The sequence below is a fragment of the Ovis canadensis genome, chromosome 7 (genome assembly GCF_042477335.2).
Source record: "Ovis canadensis isolate MfBH-ARS-UI-01 breed Bighorn chromosome 7, ARS-UI_OviCan_v2, whole genome shotgun sequence".
Classification (NCBI taxonomy): Eukaryota; Metazoa; Chordata; class Mammalia; order Artiodactyla; family Bovidae; genus Ovis; species Ovis canadensis.
Genome location: NC_091251.1, coordinates 47,256,122 through 47,278,752, shown reverse-complemented (window position 1 = coordinate 47,278,752; position 22,631 = coordinate 47,256,122). Strand labels below are relative to the sequence as shown.

General features: G+C 40.4%; 2 protein-coding genes across 10 annotated transcripts in view; one reads left to right on the top strand and one right to left on the bottom strand.

Annotated features, from left to right (window-relative positions):
* Positions 1 to 18,974, top strand: part of NDUFAF1 (NADH:ubiquinone oxidoreductase complex assembly factor 1) — a 30,469-nt gene extending 11,495 nt beyond the window's left edge. For 4 of the 6 annotated variants that reach the window (XM_069596054.1, XM_069596051.1, XM_069596055.1 and 1 more), the window contains exons 4-5: positions 4,812 to 4,886; positions 7,600 to 7,833. In XM_069596054.1, coding sequence (XP_069452155.1) covers positions 4,812 to 4,886; positions 7,600 to 7,749 — 225 coding nt within the window. In that variant the 3' untranslated portion in view covers positions 7,750 to 7,833. Of the gene's footprint in view, positions 1 to 4,811; positions 4,887 to 7,599; positions 8,296 to 10,861; positions 10,908 to 18,291 lie in introns of those variants that run through there. The other 2 variants (XM_069596053.1, XM_069596052.1) reach the window with 2 other exon arrangements.
* The window catches only part of NUSAP1 (nucleolar and spindle associated protein 1), a 29,212-nt gene continuing 16,432 nt past the window's right edge, over positions 9,852 to 22,631 (bottom strand). For 2 of the 4 annotated variants that reach the window (XM_069596046.1, XM_069596047.1), the window contains exons 7-11: positions 21,555 to 21,736; positions 20,355 to 20,512; positions 17,232 to 17,348; positions 11,802 to 11,910; positions 9,852 to 10,738 (exon numbers count right to left, since the gene is read on the bottom strand). In XM_069596046.1, the coding sequence (XP_069452147.1) occupies positions 10,642 to 10,738; positions 11,802 to 11,910; positions 17,232 to 17,348; positions 20,355 to 20,512; positions 21,555 to 21,736 (663 nt within the window). In that variant the 3' untranslated portion in view covers positions 9,852 to 10,641. The remainder of the gene's footprint in view (positions 10,739 to 11,801; positions 11,911 to 17,231; positions 17,349 to 20,354; positions 20,513 to 21,554; positions 21,737 to 22,631) is intronic. The other 2 variants (XM_069596049.1, XM_069596050.1) reach the window with 1 other exon arrangement.

Here is a 22,631-nt window from a genome sequence, read left to right as displayed (position 1 = left end):
CCCGAAGGAAAATAAATGGAGATTCAGGGAATGAGGGCAAAACCAAGTGTGCATTCCTTTCTTCTGTCTATTGAAGGTTTTTAATCTATAAATTCAAAAGAAAGTCTCCATTTTGCTCATACTTAAACCTAAGAGTCATCCTGGATTCCTTTCACCCCAACCCACATCCAGTGTTAACGACTTCTTTCACATGTCCTTCCAAAATACATGTCTATTTCTAGCTATCTCTTCCACTCTCACCCTAGTTTAGGCCTTGGGATTACTGCAAGAGCTTTTTTTGTCCTCTTAGCTCCTAAAGTCCACTGTGCACACACAGCCAGAGTGATCTTTCTAAAGCATAGTTCAGATTACATCACTCACATGCTTAAAACCCTCCAGCGATCTCTCCTTATTAGAATACAGTCCAAACTCTTTGCCATGACCCTGGGGCCTATAGTAGCAGACCTGGTCTTCATCTTCAGTCTCTCCTCCTCCTCCTGCCCTCTTCCATACGGCCCCTTTTGTGTGTGTCAAACTCAGATTTACTTCTGTCAGAGCCTTTGTGTTTCATGCTGTATCCTATGGGCATGCTCTTCATGTGCTTTCTCTTTATCAATCACTTCTCAGCCCAAAAGTCACCTCAGAGAGGCCTTTCCTGATCCCTCTAGCTAGAGTTGCATCCTCTCACACAATAATAATATCCTGTTCTTTTTTTCTCCCACTCTAGTACTCTTGCCTGGAAAATCCCATGGACGGAGGAGCCTGGTATGCTGCAGTCCATGGGGTCGCTGAGAGTTGGACACAACTCAGTGACTTCACTTTGACTTTTCACTTTGATGCACTGGAGAAGGAAATGGCAACCCACTCCAGTGTTCTTGCCTGGAGAATCCCAGGGACAGCGGAGCCTGGTGGGCTGCCGTCTATGGGGTCGCACAGAGTCAGACACGACTGAAGCGACTTAGTAGCAGCAGCAGCAGCAGAGCTAACCATTAAGTACAATTATTTGTTTATTCAGTTGTCAGTTTATTGTCATTGTCTACTCTGCTCCTCTGGAACATAAATTCTGTAAATTTTGAGAGCAGGGACTTTGTATTGTTCATAGCTGTTTCCCTTGTACCTAGAGCAGTGCAGTGCCTCGCATATAATAGGCATTACATACATATCTGAGCTTCCCATATGGCTCAGTGGTAAAGAATCCACCTGCCAATGCAGGAGATGGGTTTGATCCTTGGGTTGTGAGGATCCCCTGGAGGAGGAAATGGCAATCCACTCCAGTATTCCTGCCTGGGAAAACCCATGGACAGAGGAGCCTGGTGGGCTACAGTCCATGGGATCACAAAGAGTCAGAGGCTGACTGAGCAACTGAGTACGCACACACACAAATATGTATCTATACACTAATATAGACATGTATCCCAAAATTACTATATATGTAACACTTGTATGCAAGTAATGGATAAATAAAACAAGTATTTCATTATAGAAATTCTAGAAAATGCAGAAAAGGAAAATAATTTTGTGTTCCCATTACCCAGAAATAAAATACTATTTTTTATTTTAGTATGTACCTTCAGACTTTTCTATTTACATTTTTTTTAGGAAAATAATATTGTGCCAGTGCTATTTTATAACATATATTTTTCACTGAACTGAATTTTATGAACAATTTTCTGTTGAAATATATTTCTATATCAGTTTTAATATCTGCACAAATATAAATAGACACTTATTTAATCCATCCTCTATTGTTGTACATTTAGATTGTATTCAGAGATTTTCTCTGTTACATCAAACTCTGAGGTAACATCCTGAGTTATTTTAAGATTTTTTCCTGGAAATAAAATACCTAGAAAAAAATGATACATACATTTTTAAGAGCTTTGATGCACATTGCCAAATTATTCTCTAGTATCATTACCATTTAATCATTAGCAATTAGTTATTACTTTCTTTCCTGAAGTTACATGTTCTGGTCTTTGGCTGGAAATAATAGTTGTTTGCAACACCTTTCTTTAAATTATTAAGGGAAGTATTGGGGAAGAGATTTTTAAAAATTAAATGTTATTAATTGCTGTTTACTTCTTCATAAATAATTCTCCCTTAGTAAATAGAAGTGAGATGTGCAAGTATTTACACTGATTATAGAAAGAAAACAGAGCAAAGTGATGGAAAAATTATGCATGCTAGTGTCATTTGTAGAGAGAAAACAATTGTTTATCTTTTTTTTTTTTTAAAGCAAACCGTACAGACTTAATGCTCCTTCTTAGCTTCATTTTTTTCCAGGCTAAAAGATTCCCTTAGTGTGGACAGTGATCTTATCAAATTATGTGACAAAAAGACAAAAGGCTAGGGGCGGGGTAGGTGACACATGCTCCTTGAATACATTTGGAATAATGAGGCAGTTTAAGTGCTAAACCAGGATGCAAAATGACAAACTGGGGTGTCCCTTCCAGGTTTGCTTAACAGAAATGAAGGGAGCAGGTGAAATGAGGATGTGACTGCACTTGAATTTGCTTTCTGAATAACATGATCTTATGCAATGGTGGTTTATTAAATGAACTTTGAATTGAGTTTGTTTGCTTCCCTCATAGCTCAGTTGGTAACGAATCCGCCTGCAATGCAGGAGACCCCGGTTTGATTCCTGGGTCAGGAAGATCTGCTGGAGAAGGTATAGACTACCCACTCCAGTATTCTTGGGCTTCCCTTGTGGCTCAGCTGGTAAAGAAACCACCTGCAAGGTGGGAGATCTGAGTTCAATCCCTGGGTTGGGAAGATCCCCTGGAGACGGGAAAAGCTATCCACTCCAGCATTCTGGCATGGAGAATTCCATGGACTGTATAGTCCATGGGGTCACAAAAAGCTGGACACAACTAAGCGACCTTCACTTTCACTTTATGTCAACAAGTGTTTTGGGTAATAAATAATCTGACATTTTGTTTTTTAATTCACTTTTTTTTTGGTTCAAAAATCAAAATAATATAGATATATGTACAAATAATTCTCACTCCCATTCAGTTCCCTTCTACCCTCCCCCCCACCCTCTATAGGCAACTATGTTTATTAGTTTCTTGCATAGGTTTACAGTTCTTTTTAATAAGCAAATATATATGCACATATACTTCATTTTTTTTTTTTTTTAGTAAAAATAGTAGTATGCTTTATGCACCTTTTGTACAGGTTTATATTTTTAAAATTTAGATCCTGGAAAGATTCCATATCACTACATGTAATTATTCTTCGTTTTTTGTTATTTTGTTTGGTATTTTCTGTATGTGGGTATCCAATAGTTGATTGAAATAGTCCTTTATTGATAGACACTTGGGTTGTTCCCAGTTGCTACAGTAAATTTATTAGTTTTTTTGGAGGCATTTCAAAAATTTCTTTTTAGGGAAACTCTCTGGCAGTGCAGTGGTTAGGACTTGGCTTTCTCTACCAGGGCTCGGGTTCAGTCCCTGGTCAGAGAGCTAAGATCCCACAAGCTGCACTGCATGGCCAAAAAAATTTTGTTTTTTATAACACAAATGATGTTTACCCTGTAGATTTTGTCTGTATCTTCCTTTTTACTAATAATATATTGTGGACGTCTTCCCACAGCATCAGGTATAGATCTGTTAATACTGCATTTTTGAAATTAGGCATATAATGTTTAGTTACATGATTGCACCATAATTTATTCAACTATTCCTCTATTTTTCCTTTCTTCATCATTGTTATTAGAAAAAGCTGCATCTTTATGTGTTTGTTGGAGTTTATCTGTAATATAAATTTCTAAAAGTGAAATTGGCAGGTCAGGTTATAGCTTTTCAAATTTTCTTAGGTATTGCTGTTAGTTTCCTATTGCTGTGTTAAAAATACCACAGACTTCGCAGCTTCAAACAACATATTTGTTAGCTCACTTTCTATAAGCCACAGATTAGACAGCCTATGGCCAGGTTCAGTGTTGAGGGCCTTCTAAGGCTGATATCACAAGGTGTCAGCTGGGCTGTATTCTTGGAGGCTCTGGGGAAGAATCCACTTCCAAGCTTATTCTGATTATTGGCCTGATTGAGTTCCTGTGGTTGTTTTCTTTACTGGTTGTCAGCCGGAAGCCACTCTTGTGTCCTGTAAGCAGCCCACACTCCTTGCCATTGAGCTTCTCCGTCTTCAAAGCCAGCAGTGGAGAATCTCCCTCACTTCCCCGTTTGAATCCCTCTGATGCTTCTAACCCTCACAAAAGGCATTTTTATGAGCTCAAGTGATTGCACACCTACAGAGGATCATCTTCCCTCTGTTAAGGTCAGCTGATTTGGGACCCGACTTCTGTGGAGTCCCTTCACAGCAGCACTAAGATTAGGGTCTGAATACCTGGCAGAAGGTGTGTGTGCACTGAAAGCTGGACATCTCTGGGGTCATCTTAGAATCCGGCGTGCCACAACTGTCAGCTGTTCTCTAAGAGTTGGGCTAATTTGCAGTCCGCCTAACAGTATACAGATGTGCCTATTTCTCCCATCTCCATTTTTCTGTTGGGTTGTTTGATCTTTTTCTTAGTTATCTATAAAAGTTTTGTGTTTAGGATACTTTTATTTTTGCCACCAGAACGTTGTACTCTTTTATTTTTTCCTTTGGGACTTCTGGCTTGCAAAGGTTTACAATTGTTTTCTTGTAATACTTAGATTAGTTCATTAAATTTTTTTCCCATCTGTTATCCAAACAACTAAGCCATTTGTTGTAACGTCACATGTTAGGTAATTTTAGAATTAAATTTAAAGCATTATTATTTTATCATTGGAGTTCTATGTAAATGCCTCAGTTGCTTACATTTCAGCTTTGAAGTCAATGGTTTTTTCTTTCAGATTCCTTTCTCCAAATTTTTCTTCTCTAACCAAGGACGAATCCGGGATGCCCAGTACCAGCTTCTGCTTGACAAGGTGACATTTTCCTGTATTTTCACTCAGAACTGTATTGTGTGTGTGCTTAGTTGTGTCTGACTCTTTGGGACCCTGTGGTCTGTAGCCCACCAGGCTCCTCTGTCCATGGGATTTCCCAGGCAAGAATGCTGGAGAGGGTTGCCATTACCTTCTCAAGGGAGTCTTCCCAATGCAGCGTTAACACCTGAGTCTCTTGTGTCGCCAGCATTGGCAGGTGAATTCCTTACCACTAGCGCCACCTGGGAAGACCATATATATTCAGTTCAGCTCAGTTGCTCAGTCGTGTCTGACTCTGCGACCCCATGAACTGCAGTACTCCAGGCTTCCCTGTCCATCACCAATTCCTGGAGCTTGCTCAAACTCATGTCCATTGAGTTGGTGATGCCATCCAACCATCTCATCCTCTGTCGTCCCCTTCTCCTCCTGCCTTCAATCTTTCTCAGCATCAGGGAAAGACTGTTTTATTACCTTTAGTGAAATAGAACTGTGAGGATTATTTCAGTTCATTTTTGAAGGCTGGCAAATGAAAGATGAGATAAGAAAGCCTTCCTCAGTGATCAATGCAAAGAAATAGAGGAAAACAATAGAATGGGAAAGACTAGAGATCTCTTCAAGAAAATTAGAGATACCAAGGGAACATTTCATGCAAAGATGGGCTGTATAAAGGACAAATGGTATGGACCTAACAGAAGCAGAAGATATTAAGAAGAGGTGGCAAGAATACACAGAACTGTACAAAAAAGAGCTTCATGACCCAGATAATCATGATGGTGTGATCACTCACCTAGAGCCAGACATCCTGGAATGTGAAGTCAAGTGGGCCTTAGAAAACATCACTAGGAACAAAGCTAGTGGAGGTGATGGAATTCCAGTTGGGCTATTTCAAATCCTGAAAGATAATGCTATGAAAGTGCTGCACTCAGTATGCCAGCAAATTTGGAAAATTCAGCAGTGGCCACAGGACTGGAAAAGGTCAGTCTTCATTCCAATCCCAAAGAAAGGCAATGCCAAAGAATGCTCAAACTACCGCACAATTGCACTCATCTCACACACCAGTAAAGTAATGCTCAAAATTCTCCAAGCTAGGCTTCAGCAATACGTGAACTGTGAACTTCCTGATGTTCAAGCTGGTTTTAGCAAAGGCAGAGGAACCAGAGATCAGATTGCCAACATCCGCTGGATCATGGAAAAAGCAAGAGAGTTCCAGAAAAACATCTATTTCTGCTTGATTGACTATGCCAAAGCCTTTGACTGTGTGGATCACAATAAACTGTGGAAAATTCTGAAAGAGATGGGAATATCAGACCACCTGACCTGCCTCTTGAGAAACCTGTATGCAGGTCAGGAAGCAACAGTTAGAGCTGGACATGGAACAACAGACTGGTTCCAAATAGGAAAAGGAGTACGTCAAGGCTGTATATTGTCACCCTGCTTATTTAACTTCTGTGCAGGGTACAGCATGAGAAACGTTGGGCTGGAAGAAGCACAAGCTGGAATCAAGATTGCCTGGAGAAATATCAATAACCTCAGATATGCAGATGACACCACCCTTATGGCAGAAAGTAAAGAGGAACTGAAAAGCCTCTTGATGAAAGTGAAAGAGGAGAGTGAAAAAGTTGGCTTAAAGCTCAACATTCAGCAAACGAAGATCATGGCATCTGGTCCCATCACTTTATGGGAAATAGATGGGGAAACAGTGGAAACAGTGTCAGACTTTATTTTTTGGGCTCCAAAATCACTGCAGATGGTGATTGTAACCATGAAATTAAAAGACACTTACTCCTTGGAAGAAAAGTTATGACCAACCTAGATAGCATATTCAAAAGCAGAGACATTACTTTGCCGACTAAGGTCCGTCTAGTCAAGGCTATGGTTTTTCCAGTGGTCATGTATGGATGTGAGAGTTGGACTGTGAAGAAGGCTGAGCGCCGAAGAATTGATGCTTTTGAACTGTGGTGTTGGAGAAGACTCTTGAGAGTCCCTTGGACTGCAAGGAGATCCAACCAGTCCATTCTGGAGATCGGCCCTGGAATTTCTTTGGAGGGAATGATGCTGAAGCTGAAACTCCAGTACTTTGGCCACCTCATGCAAAGAGTTGACTCATTGGAAAAGACTCTGATGCTGGGAGGGATTGGGGGCAGGAGGAGAAGGGGACGACAGAGGATGAGATGACTGGATGGCATCACTGACTCGATGGATGTGAATCTGAGTGAACTCTGGGAGTTGATGATGGACAGGGAGGCCGGGCATGCTGCGATTCATGGGGTCGCAGAGTTGTACATGAGTGAGTGACTGAACTGAACTGAAATGAAAGATGAAAATTCCTACTTAAGTATTCTCCTGTTATACCTAGACAAATGCTGACTCAGAACTGTCCTGTGAATCCTACCCCTGCTTGGAGGAATTTCAGTGTAGTCATGCCTACATTTTACTTTAGCTTTAAAACAGAGTTCAGGGGAGCTTCAAGGAACCTCCATTAGACATCCACTTTTACTTATTAGTTTTAAGTGGCACTGTTTTAAAGAGAGAAGTAGAATGTGGAAAGAAAAGCAGTCATGTACGTCTTATAATTTTCTACAGCACTTGAGTACTATGGTATACATGTTAAGGGCTGATAGTATGTACATGAAGCTATAGTAATTACAGAATTTTAAAACTCCAGGGAAAACAACAGCGTACAAGATTTTGATCAATTTCTCTGTTTTAAATTTAGATCTCATCTATTGGATTCACCCTGGCTGATAAAGTGGATGGTCCATTTTTCTTGGAAATAGATTTTATTGGAGTATTTACAGATCCGGCCCACACAGAAGAATTTGCCTATGAAAATTCTCCAGAGCTTAATCCAAGACTTTTTAAATAGTGATCATGTGGTATTTCTGTATTGCTGAGGGTAGTAGAATCCACAGTGACACAAAAATAAAGTATTTTTAAAATGGTGTCCAAACAGTGGCTGTATGTCTTCCCTAAGACATAGGTAAATGCTGCTGAGAGGAACCAACCAGTTAAGTGATACCTTAACTTAAAGAATGTAAGTAATGATGCAGAGTTACTATGTAAACAACTGTTTTGGGTTAGAGTGATTCCTGTTAGGAATAGTTCCTATACTTAATAGGTGGTTCCCAAAACAGGGAGGCTCTGAAATGACTGTTGATGGCCTTCTACCATTCTATTCCCTATACGTTTCTTCTGTTTTCTCATCTAGCTATCAGGAGAGGAGACTGCTGTAGAAAACATTAAGATAAAGATGCTATAGAAGTCACTGGGGAAAAAATACCTGTTTTATTTTGCCTGGGCTTCTGTAACAAATCACCGTAGACTAGGTGGCTTAAACGAAACACATGTGTATTTCTCCCAGTTCTAGAGTCGGGGAAGTCCAGTATCAAGGTGCCTGCCTGCCTGGTGTCTGGTGAGTGCTTCCTGGCTGTAGACAGCTGCCTTCTTACTGTATCCCTACATGAAGAGAACAGGTTCTGGTCTCTTCATATAATAGCATTAATCCTGTCATGAGGGCTCCACCCATATGACCTGATTACCTCCCAAAGGCCTCCAAGTGCACCTCTAAGTACCAAGTCACATTGGGGATTAGGATTTTCAACATATGAATTAGGAGGGAGTGGTGGCCACAAACATGCAGTCCCTAACATCTACATTGCTTGTGCTCCAAAGATGCATGATCCTTGGCCGCTTCCCCAGTCATTTTAAGTATCAGAGATCGCATGTGCCAGAAACAAGACCCTGATAAAGTTTAAACTGATCAATTCTTGTCCTGTTAGAGGAGATGGGAAACTATATGATATAGCCAGAGTATCCGAGAGCCAATTTTAAGATAAGAATACACAAGGCTGACAGCTTTTCCATCATTTTGGCCTAAAATATTTTCATGTAATTATTTGTCTTTATCAGCTTTATTGAGGTATAATTTACATAACAAAGTTCATCTGTTTTAAGTGTATAAACTCAATGATTTTTCGGGGGGGGCATACTATGCAGCTTGCAGGATCATAGTTCCCCAGTCAGGGGTTGAAGCTGGGGCCACAGCAGTGAAAGCACGATGTCTTCACCATTGGACCTCCAGAATTGTGCAGTCTTTATGCAGCTAATTTTAGGAAATTTCTGTCAGCTTCCCTGGTGGCTCAGATTGTAAAGCATCTGCCTGCAACATAGGAGACATGGGTTCGATCCCTGGGTCAGGAAGATCCCTTGGAGATGGAAATGGCAACCTGCTCCAGTATCTTTGCCTGGGAAATCCCATGGACAGAGGAGCATTGGCAGGCTATACTCCATGGGGTCTCAAGAATCAGACACGACTTAGTGACTAAAACACCTAAACTCTTCATTCCCATCTCAGCCCCATAATCACTGATCTACTTTCTGTGTTAAGTTTGTGTCTGGCTTCTTTTCACTTTGCATAACATCTTTGATGTTCATCCACGTTGCATTATCAGTATTTCACTTTTTAGTGCTTTAATCCATCCATTGATAGACAGTTGGATTTCTGCTTTTTGGCTACTGAATAAAAGTGCTATAAATATTTGCACGTTTTGGTGTTGACATATGTTTTCATTTCTTAGGAGAATTTCTGGGTCATCTGATAGATGTATATTTAAATTTTTAAAGAAACTACAAAGCTGTTTTCCAAAATAGTTATCATTTTCCCTTTATGGTAGCAGGGTAGTTTCTTGATTGATCTGGTCTCTGCCTCTTGATAGCAAAATCTGAGTTTATTGAGCACCCAGGAGTATGCCATATTCTGTGCCATGTTCTCTGGGCTCATATGTGTATAAAAATAAGTTTAATAGAATCTGACGGGTGCTGTGAAAATACAGAAGAAAGACATAATCATTTCTTCTAGGAGCAGGAGGTCAAGAAAGGATGCACAAAGAGTACAAGTCAACTCTTATTGGTCTTGGCTGGTCAAGTAAATTTTGGAAACCAATTACATTTACAAAGAATGACTCTTACCACCGTGAGAAAAAATTTTATTCATGAAAATCTCAAGCCGTACAAAACGCAGACACTCCACTCAGGTGCAACAATCATGAATATGATACTAAGCAACTCTAGTCTTTTGCATAAATCAAGTAAGATATCAGTTTGACAGAGCACAATAATCCTTAAAGCCGCAATCCCCAACTTTCAGTATGGTCCTGTGTATTTCTAAATAAGCCAGGCTAGAATGAGCTATAGTTTTGTTTTTAAGAATACAGAGATATATAATTGACAATTACATGAAGTACACAAAAGCTTAAATGAAACATTTCACATAGGTAAAATACTGATGTCTTACCAACACAAATGGCCTACAGTTTCAGTAAGATTACTAGATTCTCTAGAGGATGAAGAGGTGGCCTTTCACAGCTTACCCTATCCATAACTTGTTCAATTTCTACTAAAGCATGTGTTATAATTGGCTACCATCAGGAAAATGCTTTTGCCTAGAAGAGGACTGAAGTTCTGTTACTAGAGCCAGCAGAGGGCACTTGACTTTAAAAATCTAGGTCAAGAATCTATGATGGGTCTTTTGTAGAAAACTGAGCTAGTTGTGTAGGGGCTTAGGTAAAAAGTATTTCAGAAGAGTTTGTGAGTTTTAAAGGTAATGTCTTTTCAGGGAAATAGCATGTGAAGAAGCCACAGGCACTACATATATGTATATGAACAAAGTTAAGAGCAGAAAAAGGTCTTTTGACTAAGAGGACAGTATAAAAATATTTACAAAAGGTTCGGAGGAAAAAAATATTTACAGGATGTTAAATTATGAACGTTCAGCTATAATGAGGCCCCTTCGAACTCCCAGGACCTTTTCTTTCTTCTCCTTTCGCTCCTGCTCATGTTTCTTTCGTTGCTCCTCCCTACAAAAGGACAGGTTATATGTTAGGCTCTGGTGAAGCTCCAAACAGACCACTTTAAAGCACCTGTGGTTAGAATAATGTCCAAACTTAAAATGACATCCAGTGTAAAATTCACTTTTACAGGACACTGTGCTTGTGACCAGTGGTCTGTGCAATGGAAACCATACATGTAAGTCACTTATGTTAAAAGGCTAGAAATTTTTTTTTTTCCTTATGTTAAAGCAGCATTCTTAAACCAAGCATGAAATTAGAACCAGAAGACAGCTTGGAGAGTGAATCCAACCCCTGTAGATTTTTTTAGTTTGTTTTAAGTGAGAAAGCTCTATCTGTGGAAGTCAGAATTCAAGCTCAAAATCACATTGTCTAACGAAAGTGCTAGCATTGGAACCAGGATCTACTGACTTAAGCCAACTGTGATTTTTGAGGGAAGGAATTAAGAGGGGAAAAAAAGGCCCAGAATCATGTTAATGATTTTAATAGCAAATAATTAGGTCTTGGTGGTAGCTGTCCAGTCAAATGATAGGTAAATCTGTGTCAGGAGGGTATCTCATAGGGAATCGACCAAACCAGGACCAGCTGCAGCCCAGGACAGACTCTGGCATTAACTTGGTTTTCATGCAGAAAGAAGCCTCTAAGGATCACACTGGGGTTTCCCCTTGTGCAGGGCCTTGAAGCCTAGTAAGCCTGGTTTCCCTGGGTGTGAGAATTTACATCTGTCTGCATACTTAGGTGCCCTGGGCACATGAGTGATATCTGGAGGGACATCCAGGTGCATTGTTTGGGTAGACAGGTCATGTAAGAGCAGTGCTCTGAATCCGGGTCTTCTGAATCACCTGCAGAGCTTCAGAAACAATGCCGATGTGTGGGTGCCATCTCACACCTGCTGAGTTAGAGCCCACTATGATACTGCCTAGGCATATGTACTTTAAGTGCTGTATATGATTCCACTTCTACCTTCTTTTTAAACTCCACTATTTCTGTGACTCTGTCCCAAAGACTCTGCTTTTATACAGTTTTCCAAATTAAAAGAATTATAGAACTGAATGAATAGTTATGTTCTTACCTGGTCTGGAGACGAGGTTGTTTATAAGTTTTCTTGTGGAAGCTAACTCTGTTGACATGCTCATGTAGAGAATTGTTTTCTTTAGACTGTCCCCATGGTTTCAGTTTTCCTAGTTTAGGACAGAGATAAACAGATTTAAGAAGATTCTTGTATTTATTATTTTAATTCTCCCTTATTTGTGGCTACCTGCTTGCTATCAACGTTTATACTTTGTTTTTAGACATTTGCTAGTATAATTCTATTAATTTCAGTTTAATATTCCACAGATAGACATTACTTTCTTTTCCTCTAAAAACAAGTGTCTTCTACTTTAAAAAGTTTTTTTTTTTTTTTTTTTTTGCCACACTGCATGGCTTATGCGATCCTAGGTTCCTCAACTAGGAATGAACTCAGGCCCCTGCAGTGGAAGCACAGGGTCCTAACCACTGGACCGCCAGGAATTCCCTCTTTGACTTTTTAATCCTTAGAAAGTCACAAAAAAATCTTAATACCAAAAAAACCCCGCAAAGATTCTTAATACTGAATCCAATTACACAGCACATCAAAGCAGCCATAACAACTAGGTAGTTTAATCCCAAGATTGCATAGGTATGTTTAATAGTGCAGTATTTCATCTTTGCAGTTTATTAATGTTACCTATTGCCGTGTATTTGGAACAGAACAAGGAGGACTATTTTGTTGGCTTTAGAATTGTGACCAAATTTCCAGATGTTTATGTATTACTTTACTGGCATAGTGTGACCTGTTTCTGAGTACTAGTGATTGTTATTTGCAGTGTTTCCCATTTTATAAAAAGGACTTTCACACTTGCTGCATCATTTGACCCTCTCAGTAACCACCGAAGTAGTACTTGTTTATTTTCCCTTTCATAAAGGAATTAAATGACTTGTCTAGGATCTAAAATAACAAGCACAGGTGAAGCTCTAAACCAGGTTTCCTACCATCAGTAGAAGTTAGGGGGCTCAGTCATTCCCATGTCAAATACTTCTGGAGAACCTGGTGTGCAAGGGACCCTTCTAGGTGCTAAGGACAGAGCAGTGAACCAAGAAGTCAACAATTCTTGCTGGTTTCCAACGGTAGAGGCAGATAATTGTCAAGTAGGGTCACATCAGGCAGTGCTATGAAGAAATATAAGACTAAGTAAGGAATGGAACTATGAGCTATGCCATGTAGGTAGGGCCACCCAAGACGGACGGGTCATGGTGGAGAGTTCTGACAAAACCTGGTCCACTGGAGAAGGGAATGGCAAACCACTTCAGTCTTCTTGCCTTGAGAACCCCATGAACAGTATGAAAAGGCAAAAAGATATGACACTGAAAGATGAAACCCCCAGGTAGGTAGGTGCCCAATATGCTACTGGAGATCAGTGGAGAAATAACTCCAGAAAGAATGAAGAGATGGAGCCAAAGCAAAAACACCACCCAGCTGTGGATGTGACTGGTGATGGAAATAAAGTCTGATGCTGTAAAGAACAATATTGCATAGGAATCTGGAATGTTAGGTCCACGAATCAAGGCAAATTAGAAGTGGTCAAACAGGAGGTGGCAAGAGTGAACATCAACATTTTAGGAATCAGTGAACTAAAACGGATGGAAATGGGTGAATTTAATTCAGATGACCATTATATCTACTGCTGTGGGCAAGAATGCCTTAGAAGAAATGGACTAGCCCTCATAGTCAACAAAAGAGTCTGAAATGCAGTACTTGGGTGCAATCTCAAAAATGACAGAATGATCTCTGTTCGTTTCCAAGGCAAACCATTCAATATCACAGTAATCCAAGTCTATGCCCTAACCAGTTATGCTGAAGAAGCTGAAATTGAATGGTTCTATGAAGACCTACAAGACCTAGAACTAACACCCCCAAAAGATGTCCTTTTCATCATAGGGGACTAAAATGCAAAAGTAGGAAGTCAAGAGATAACCTGGAGTAACAGGCAAATTTGGCCTTGGAGTACAAAATTAGGCAGGGCAAAGGTTAACAGAGTTTTGCCAAGAGAACACACTGGTCATAGCAAACACCCTCTTCCAACAACACAAGAGAAGACTCTACAATTGGACATCACCAGATGGTCAGTACTGAAATCAGATTGATATTCTTTGCAGCAGAAGATGGAGAAGCTCTATATAAGTCAGCAAAAAAACAAGACTGGGAGCTGACTGTTGCTCTGATCATGAACTCCTTATTGCCAAATTTAGACTGAAATTAAAGAAAGTAAGGAAAACCACTAGACCATTCAGGAATGACCTAAATTAAATCCCTTATGATTATACAATGGACATGACAAATAGATTCAAGAGATTAGATCTGCTAGAGTGCCTGAAGAACTATGGACGGAGGTTCGTGACATTGTACAGGAAGCAGTGATCAGGACCATCTCTAAGAAATAGAAATGCAAAAAGGCAAAATGGCTGTCTGAGGAGGCCTTAAAAATAGCTGAGAAAAGAAGAGAAGTGAAAGGCAAAGGAGAAAAGGAAAGATATACCCATTTGGATGCAGAGTTCCAAAGAATAGCAAGGAGATAAGAAAGCCTTCCTCACTGATCAATACAAAGAAAGAGGAAAACAACAGAATGGGAAAGACTAGAGATCTCTTCAAGAAAATTAGAGATCCCAAGGGAACATTTCATGCAAAGATGGGCACAATAAAGGACAGGAATGGTATGGACCTAACAGAAGCAGAAGATATTAAGAAGAGGTGGCAAGAATACACAGAAGAACTGTACAAAAAAGAGCTTCATCCCAGATAACCATGATGGTGTGATCACTCACCTAGAGCCAGACATCCTGGAATGTGAAGTCAAGTGGGCCTTAGGAAGCATCACCACAAACAAAGCTAGTGGAGGTGATGGAATTTCGTAGAGCTATTTCAAATCCTGAAAGATGATGCTTTGAAAGTGCTGCACTCAATATGCCAGCTAATTTGGATAACTTAGCAGTGGCCACAGGACTGGAAAGGGTCAGTTTTCATTCCAATCCCAAAGAAAGGCAATGCCAAAGAATGCTCAAACTACTGCACAATTGCACTCATCTCACATGCTAATAAAATAATGCTCAAAATTCTCCAAGCCAGGCTTCAGCAATACGTGAACTGTGAAATTCCTGATGTTCAAGCTGGTTTTAGAAAAGGCAGAGGAACCAGAGATCAAATTGCCAACACCCACTGGAGAATTCCCAAAAACCATCTACTTTTCCCTTACTGATTACACCTTTGACCGTGTAGATCACAACAAACTGGAAAATTCTTCAAAAGATGAGAATACTAGACAACCTTACCTGCCTCCCAAGAAATCTGTATGCAGGTCAAGAAGCAATAGTTAGAAGTGAACATGGAACAACAGAGTGGTTCCAAATTGGGATGTCAGAGCTGTATATTGTCACCTTGATTATTTAACTTATATGCAGAGTACATCATGTGAAATGCCGGGTTGGATGAACCACAAGCTGGAATTAAGATTACCAGGAGAAATATCATTAACCTCAGACATGCAGATGACACCACTCTTATGGCAGAAAGCCAAGAGGAACTGAAGAGCCTCTGGATGAAAGTGAAAGAGGAAGGTGAAGAAGCTGGCTTAAAACTGAACATTTAACAAAAAACTAAGATCATAGCATCCGGTCCCATCATTTCATGGCAAACAGATGAGGAAACAATGGAAACAGTGACAGACTTTATTTTCTTGGGCTCCAAATTAACTGCAGATGATGACTGTAGCCATTAAATTAAAAGACGCTTGCTCCTTGGAAGAAAAGCTATGACCTACTTAGCATATTAAAAAGCAGAGACATTACTTTGCCGACAAAGGTCCATCTAGTCAAATCTATGATTTTTCCAGTAGTCATGTATGGGTGTTAGAGTTGGACTATAAAGAAAGCTGACCGCTGAAGAATTGATGCTTTTGGACTGTTGTGTTGGAAAAGACTCTTGAGAGTCCCTTGGACTGCAAGGAGATCAAACCAGTCCATCCTAAAGGAAATCAGTCCTGAATATTCATTGGGAGTACGGATGCTGAAGCTGAAGCTCCAATACTTTGGCCACCTGATGAGAAGAACTGACTCACTGGAAAAGACCCTGATGCTGGGAAAGATTGAAGTCAGGAGGAGAAGGGGACGAGAGAGGATGAGATGGTTGGATGGCATCACCGACTCAGTGGACATGAGTTTAAGCAAGCTCTGCAAGTTGGTGATGGACAGGGAAGCCTGGTGTGCTACAGTCCATGGCGTCACAAAGAGTCAGACACAACTGAGCGACTGAACCGCACTGAAGGAGTAAAGAGTGTGTGTGTGTGAGGTGGGGGGCGGGGGGTGGACAGAGAAGACCTTCCTAGATTGGTGACAGTCAAGTGGATGCCCCGTTAGAAAAAGGGAGCAAGTTGTGCAAAGATCAATGGGAATAGTATTCTTGGTGGAGCACAGGGATAACAAATTCAAAGACCTAAAGGAGGGAATGAGATGAATGTGTCTGAGGAGCTGAAACACCAGTGTGACTGGCACAGTCAGAGAAGGGAGGAGACAACGAAATGAGGGTGGAAGAGAGATGGGAAACCTTAGGAGGTTCAGAGCAAGGTACTGATGTGCTCTGATTCGTCTTTAAGGTTGTAGTGGGGCCAAGAGGCTATTCTAGAAGTTCAATAAGATGATGTGACTAGGACCAAAGGCAGTAGCCATAAAGGGGTAAAAAGTGGTCAAATTACAGATCAGTTTCAAAGATGGAGTTGAGAGGCCTGCATATGGTGTCAAGGAGAGTAGACAGCCAAAGATCACTCCCAGACGTCTGCCCTGACACTTGGTTAGAGAAGTGCCATTGCCACAGATGGGAAAACTTGGGGTGGAAAAATGCAGCGGGAGAAGTTTTTTTAAACCATGGTTCAGCTTGACTCTTACCTCTAAATAAGACTTAGTTTTTATTATATTTGTTGCATTAAGATTAGTAATTTAAACACTTACATAAACGTGATTTTTATAGGAAGTTTGTTTTAAAATAATTCCAGAAGCACTGACATATAGATCATATTAATTGCTGATGTTTTAAGTGCATGTGAAGAACTTTAATATATGCCCAAGAGAGACATTTGGCCAATAAATGTCCCAGGTGGTTTGACCAGTGGTCCTCAGCCTAGGATCCTTTAAAAACCATAAAGAAAACATTCATTTACCCATACAAATACTCAAATTTCTTGATTTTAGCTGAAGTTTTATTAATGCTTTTTAGCAACACCGATTAGAAACTGTTTTTGGTTAACAAAAATATAATTGAATTATTTAGTATTTGTTCAATGGATAGTTTTTAAATTATGGGTCACATGGACACAGAGCAGAGGCAGGAATTCTAGGCTAAGTATGGCTTCCACTGAGTCACTAGGATTTTTCATGTCGTCAGATGCATAACTGTTTAATCTTAACTCTTGAACCTCAAAACGTTCCCACATACCTTTATGCGGCTCATAGTTGAGAGGACGAGACAAACTTGCTTTGAGATCAAACACTGGTTTTTTATGGGAGGTTGGAGTCTGCGCTGCCTCAGTTGTCAACTTGAACGGGGTAATAACTAAAATAACAAAATCCAAGGGTTTAATTAGAATAAAAGATCTGCTAAAGTTTTATTTTATTAAAGTATCACTGCTCAATCTTAAATAGAATTTAATATGAACAGCCTGAAACAGAAGTAGGGTTAAAAAGGAGAAATGGGGAGAAAAGAGTTACTGAGGAGAACTAACCCCTGAGATTTGTTTCCCTGTCAGCAGCTCCCCAAATTGTGACATTTTTTAGGATCAACAGGAGTTTAGAATTCTGTTTTAAGATTTAATTCGGTGGCAAGGATAAATTAGGACTTTGGGATTAACATACACATGCTACTACATACAAAACAGATAACCTAAAAAAGGACCTACTATATAGCACAGGAAACTATATTCAGTATTTTATAATAACCTAATAGGGAAAGGAATCTCAAAAAGGCTATATATATATGTTTTTATATGTATAATTGAATCACTTTGCTGTATACCTGAAAGTAACATAACACTGAATCAACTATATTTCAACTAAAAAAAATTAACTGGGTAAACTTTCAGGCTGTTTGCCTGATATTATTTACCCTTTTTTGGGGCAGCACTGTGTAGCATGCTGGATCTTAGTTCCCTAACCAAGGGATAGAACCTGCACACTCTGCAGTGGAAGTTCGCTGTCCCAACCACTGACCACCAGGGAATTCCCTACCCTTTTAAAAAGTTATATATTATTAATAGTGACATTTTCATTAACACAAACAGAGATAAAAGCCTGCAGGGAACATAATCACATAGAGATTAAAAGATCCATGGCTCTGATTTTCACTAATGAAGGCTGTTATAGAAAGTGAATGTGAAGAATGTGAATTTTTGTAACATAAAGTTAAAAACATATAAGAATGGTATAATTTGGTAAGCCACATTTTTGCTACAGTTGGGCAGCATATATCTGACACATTTTATAATTCTTTCCCCTTACAGGTTGCATTCAGGCCACTGTCAAATGTTGGTACTTGCCTGAATATGTGAACAAGTAACCAGGATCTAGGAACACCTAGTGAAACAACACAGAAAAGCAGAAAGCCCCGGTGCTGAAGCCGTTCCACTGTGTTGCTATCAAGTTTTGGTACGGAGGGGAACAATGGGGCTGTCACACTGCTGGTGAGAGGATGTACTGGTACAATTCAACCAGTAACGTAAGTGTCTGGATACCTTACTATCCAGCAGGCCTCCTAGTTTGAGGAACACTTATACACGGACAGGAAATGTGTTCCACAGTGGTCATAGTTATACTCTATAAAACAATAAACATTGTTCACAGGGGCTCAGGCTTGATCCCTGGTCGGGGAACTGAGATGCCACAGGCTGCAGGGCACCTAAGCCAGCTCGCCACAGCTACGGACCACGCACTCTGGAGCCCGTGTGCCACAGCTAGAGAGCCCACGTGCTGCAATTAAGACCCAACACAGCCGAAAATAAATGAGTAAATAAATATTAAAAAAATAAAAGTCAGAAATACCAGCGGGTCCATGAGCAGTAAAATGGATAAGTTGAAATATATCCACACCATTGAAAAACACAGTGAAAATGAATGAACTTTAGCTCATTTATCAGTATGGTTCTTGAAACATACAGAGTGAATAAAGCAAATCATTAGAAACAAATCAGTTTGAGTTCATCTACATGAAATTTGTATTTGATAAATGGGGAAAGAAAACTATCCCATCCCGGCTGGGCACACTCCTGAGTAACCTAGAGGAGAAAACTCAGGATATGGCATAGAGGTGGATTCTTCTTCATGTCCTTATCTGTGGGCATTTGTGGGGCCTTGCTCAGTATTAGGCAGGTGGCTGCTGCTCAGTGGCTCATGTCCCATGTAAAATGACAAGAGTCCCATCTTAAGGAAGTTTAGTCTTCATTTTTTAAGCCCTGCTTTCTGCCCAAACTTTCTTCCCCCTTTACAAGATGATTTAGCATGTTATAGGGGATGTTTGCTTGCTGGTATAGAAAAGATTAAGGGTAAATGGGAATGACAGAGGTGATACACAGGAAGAATCATAAATTTTCTGTTCTTACCTCTGCACTCTCTCTTGAAATGTGGTTGTCAGTCTCACTATTTGATCTTTAATTTAGGTGTGAAAGGCATGAAAAAAATCCACAGTCTCCACACTGGTTATTACCAACAACAATATTCTCCCCTAGTCTGAACTCCTGCTGGATTACTCTGGTCTCAGGGAACCAAGGCCCCTCTTGCCTGACATTCAGCAGAACTCTCAAGAGAATGTTGATACACTCAGTTCTAATACAGGCCTTAACCTACTGGTGATAATGTTTTAAACCCTCACACTGCTATTGCACTGTTCTTTTGAAAACCACCTGGTCTTTGTAGGCGATGATTAAGTAGACAGGGTGTAGAAGATTGTTTATATAGCTCATTCTGGCTTATACACCCTACTACCAGTCAATAGCATGGCATTTATTCCACGAACTCTGGGTCCTGTTAGTTTCAGCGTCTGGCAGAACCATTCAGAGGCTATAATGAGTGCTGTGATCCTCCCCCTAATCTCTGCTGCTGCTGCTAAATCGCTTCAGTCGTGTCCGACTCTGTGAGACCCCATAGATGGCAGCCCACCAGGCTGCCCTGTCTGGAGTGGGTTGCCATTTCCTTCTCCAATGTATTAAAGTGAAAAGTGAAAGTGAAGTCGCTCAGTCGTGTCCGACTCTTAGTGACCTCGTGGACTGCGGCCCACCAGACTCCTCCATCCATGGGATTTTCAAGGCAAGAGTACCAGAGTGGGCCAAGCGTTCTCCAGGGAGGGTCACCCTCTTGGGGCTTGTCTTAGACAGGATGGAGACCTTGGGCAGGGGTATCAGGTTTGCATCTGTGTCTCTGGCATTTCCCTCACAAGTATAAATGCTATGGAGAAATTTTTGCTTTTGATTCTATAGATATGGAGAGGCTTTAAGGAAACAATCCTATTAGGATGTCACATGGCTTAAAAATGAAGCAGAAGAGTGTGTGTGTGTGTGTGTTGTCTCTTTACCAGCAACAGATTCACCCCTTGTGGTCTTTAACTTGTGTGTCCCGAGCACAGCCTGGCCTTTTGGGGTATTCCCAGACATGGTCACATGTGGAGACTTTCTGGCTGGAGTCTTGGTCAGTGAACGCTTATGCTCATTATCTTTAGTAGCAGCTGAAAACCTAAATAGGACAGAATAGAATAAGACATGAGTACCTGTGTCAAGAGTAACTTGGGCTGGGCTTATAAACACCACCACCTACCCATCACCAAGCACTGAAAGGGCCTCAGTATAACCTGTTACACAAATGAACCTCTTTTACAGAATGTGAATGTTTTTAAACAATGATGCTACAGCAAGTCATTTATCAAGCTCTGTTACTTGTAAAATATGGTTTTGTACTCTCTACTCTCCCTGCCTTGGCCAATGACAGTATAAAGCAGAATTCAAAGGAGACACCTAAGGGCCTCAAGTTTCAGGTGTACTTGGAGAAGCTCCCTTTCTCCTCCTGATGAGGGCAAGTCAGAGGGACTGGGAGACCACTATGACTCGACAACAGAATTAAGAAAACAAATGTGTAGGAATGGTTCTGCTACCATGTCCAGGCTGTTCTGTACCCTGCAGGAAGCAAGGACTAGCCCTTGACCATGGTGTTCTTAAATATTAAATATAATCAGAACTGCCAAGCATAGGTACCTCATATTCCAAGCCAACTCAATAAATAGAATTCCAAACTCAAGACAGTCATAGTTGAAGGCTACCCTGATGCCAGGAAAGGCATAAGCAAAGAAAACAGGGATTAACAGGGCATGAGATGGCTATGCTGCTGCACTACCTAGTGGGCTACAATGTTCACATTTCAGGATGAGTCAGTTCTTTAGTTCACCATACTGAGACATTTTCAGCTTCAACTTGATATTTAAGTCAATGGAAAAATTTCTATAGACATTTTTGCAGACATACATTAAATTAATAAAGTAAAATATCCATATTATTTTTTCTATCTTTACTTATTAATCAAATGTTAGGAAAGTTGGATAAAACAAGAAAACACAAATTTAAAGGAAAAAAGATTAACTTAAATGTTTGCTGATCTTTCTATTCCAATCCTTTCTCCTTTTTCATCCACTCTAAAACATTTGATGTAGTCCTCCTGAAATGTATGAAAAGCAATAACACCTTTGAGACCTCACCCTGGATTCCAGTTTGGAGCTCTTCTTTACCTGACATTCATCTTAGCTGCCGACAGAGCAGAGTGCTTGGCTGACCCCTTCACACACAAGGTGCTCCGGCCTGCGTGGGGCCGGCCTTGAGAGCGCTGCTGGCTGCCAGGGGTACAAGCCACGGAGTGTCTTCCTCGGGCAGGAACTGGAGTTGCCGGCACTCCCTTAGTGACGGGCTGCCTCTGGAGAACCCGAAACGCAGCACATTAAAGCCTGGCCTCTTAGACAGTATTGTCTCTCGGGCAAAGTGCAGGAGAGTGCCCCATTCATCCCGTTTCATCCTCACTTTTAACCCTGTCATCCTTCCTTGTCTACTACCTCACCCCATCCTATCTGCCTGGCAGGCTGGGCAGTTTTCTACACCTGTGCTGCGAAGATGGCTCTGATTTAACAGAAACTTCTAGTTGTGCTGTGTTACAGAAAGCCCTTTGCAGCTCCCATGTCCCCAGGTATTTTCTCAAGAGAGAGAGCAGGTGGCCAAACAGTCTCCCATGGCCAGAGACAGGGGATAAATGGTTCTCTTGGAAAGATGGTTCCTTTGACAGCATGATATGCAGTTTATTAAATATAAACTCAAAGAAGAACCTACTGTGTAAAAAGCTTATGAAATCTACAAATAATTACTCCCCAACCCAACCCTAGCTCTCCGACAGCTTTTTAAAGTTCTTTTTTAAAAACCTAAAGAAAAAGAAGAGAGGAAGGGGAATGCTCTCTATAAAACAGCAGGGAAGGGTTTCACTTATGTTATCTTTTTTAGATATAGTCAAAGCACAAAGAATGATGGAATGTTTTTCTAGTCTAGTATCATTAGTCTAAGCTCTGCTGCAGGCAGAAGAAATCTAACTTCACTAACTGACAACAGAAACAGGACTACTGGAATTGACAATGTAGAGCCAAAAGAAACATTCTGATGATAGCCTGTGACATAATACAAGGCAGCAGAGAATTACATTAAGCTCTCATTTCAACATACAAGCAGAAGAGATTCATGTTGTAAGACAAATTTAAAAATAAAATATTTAGTAAATATGTATCTTTACCGTAAGCTAAGAACTCAGGTTAGATGTATTAAGTATA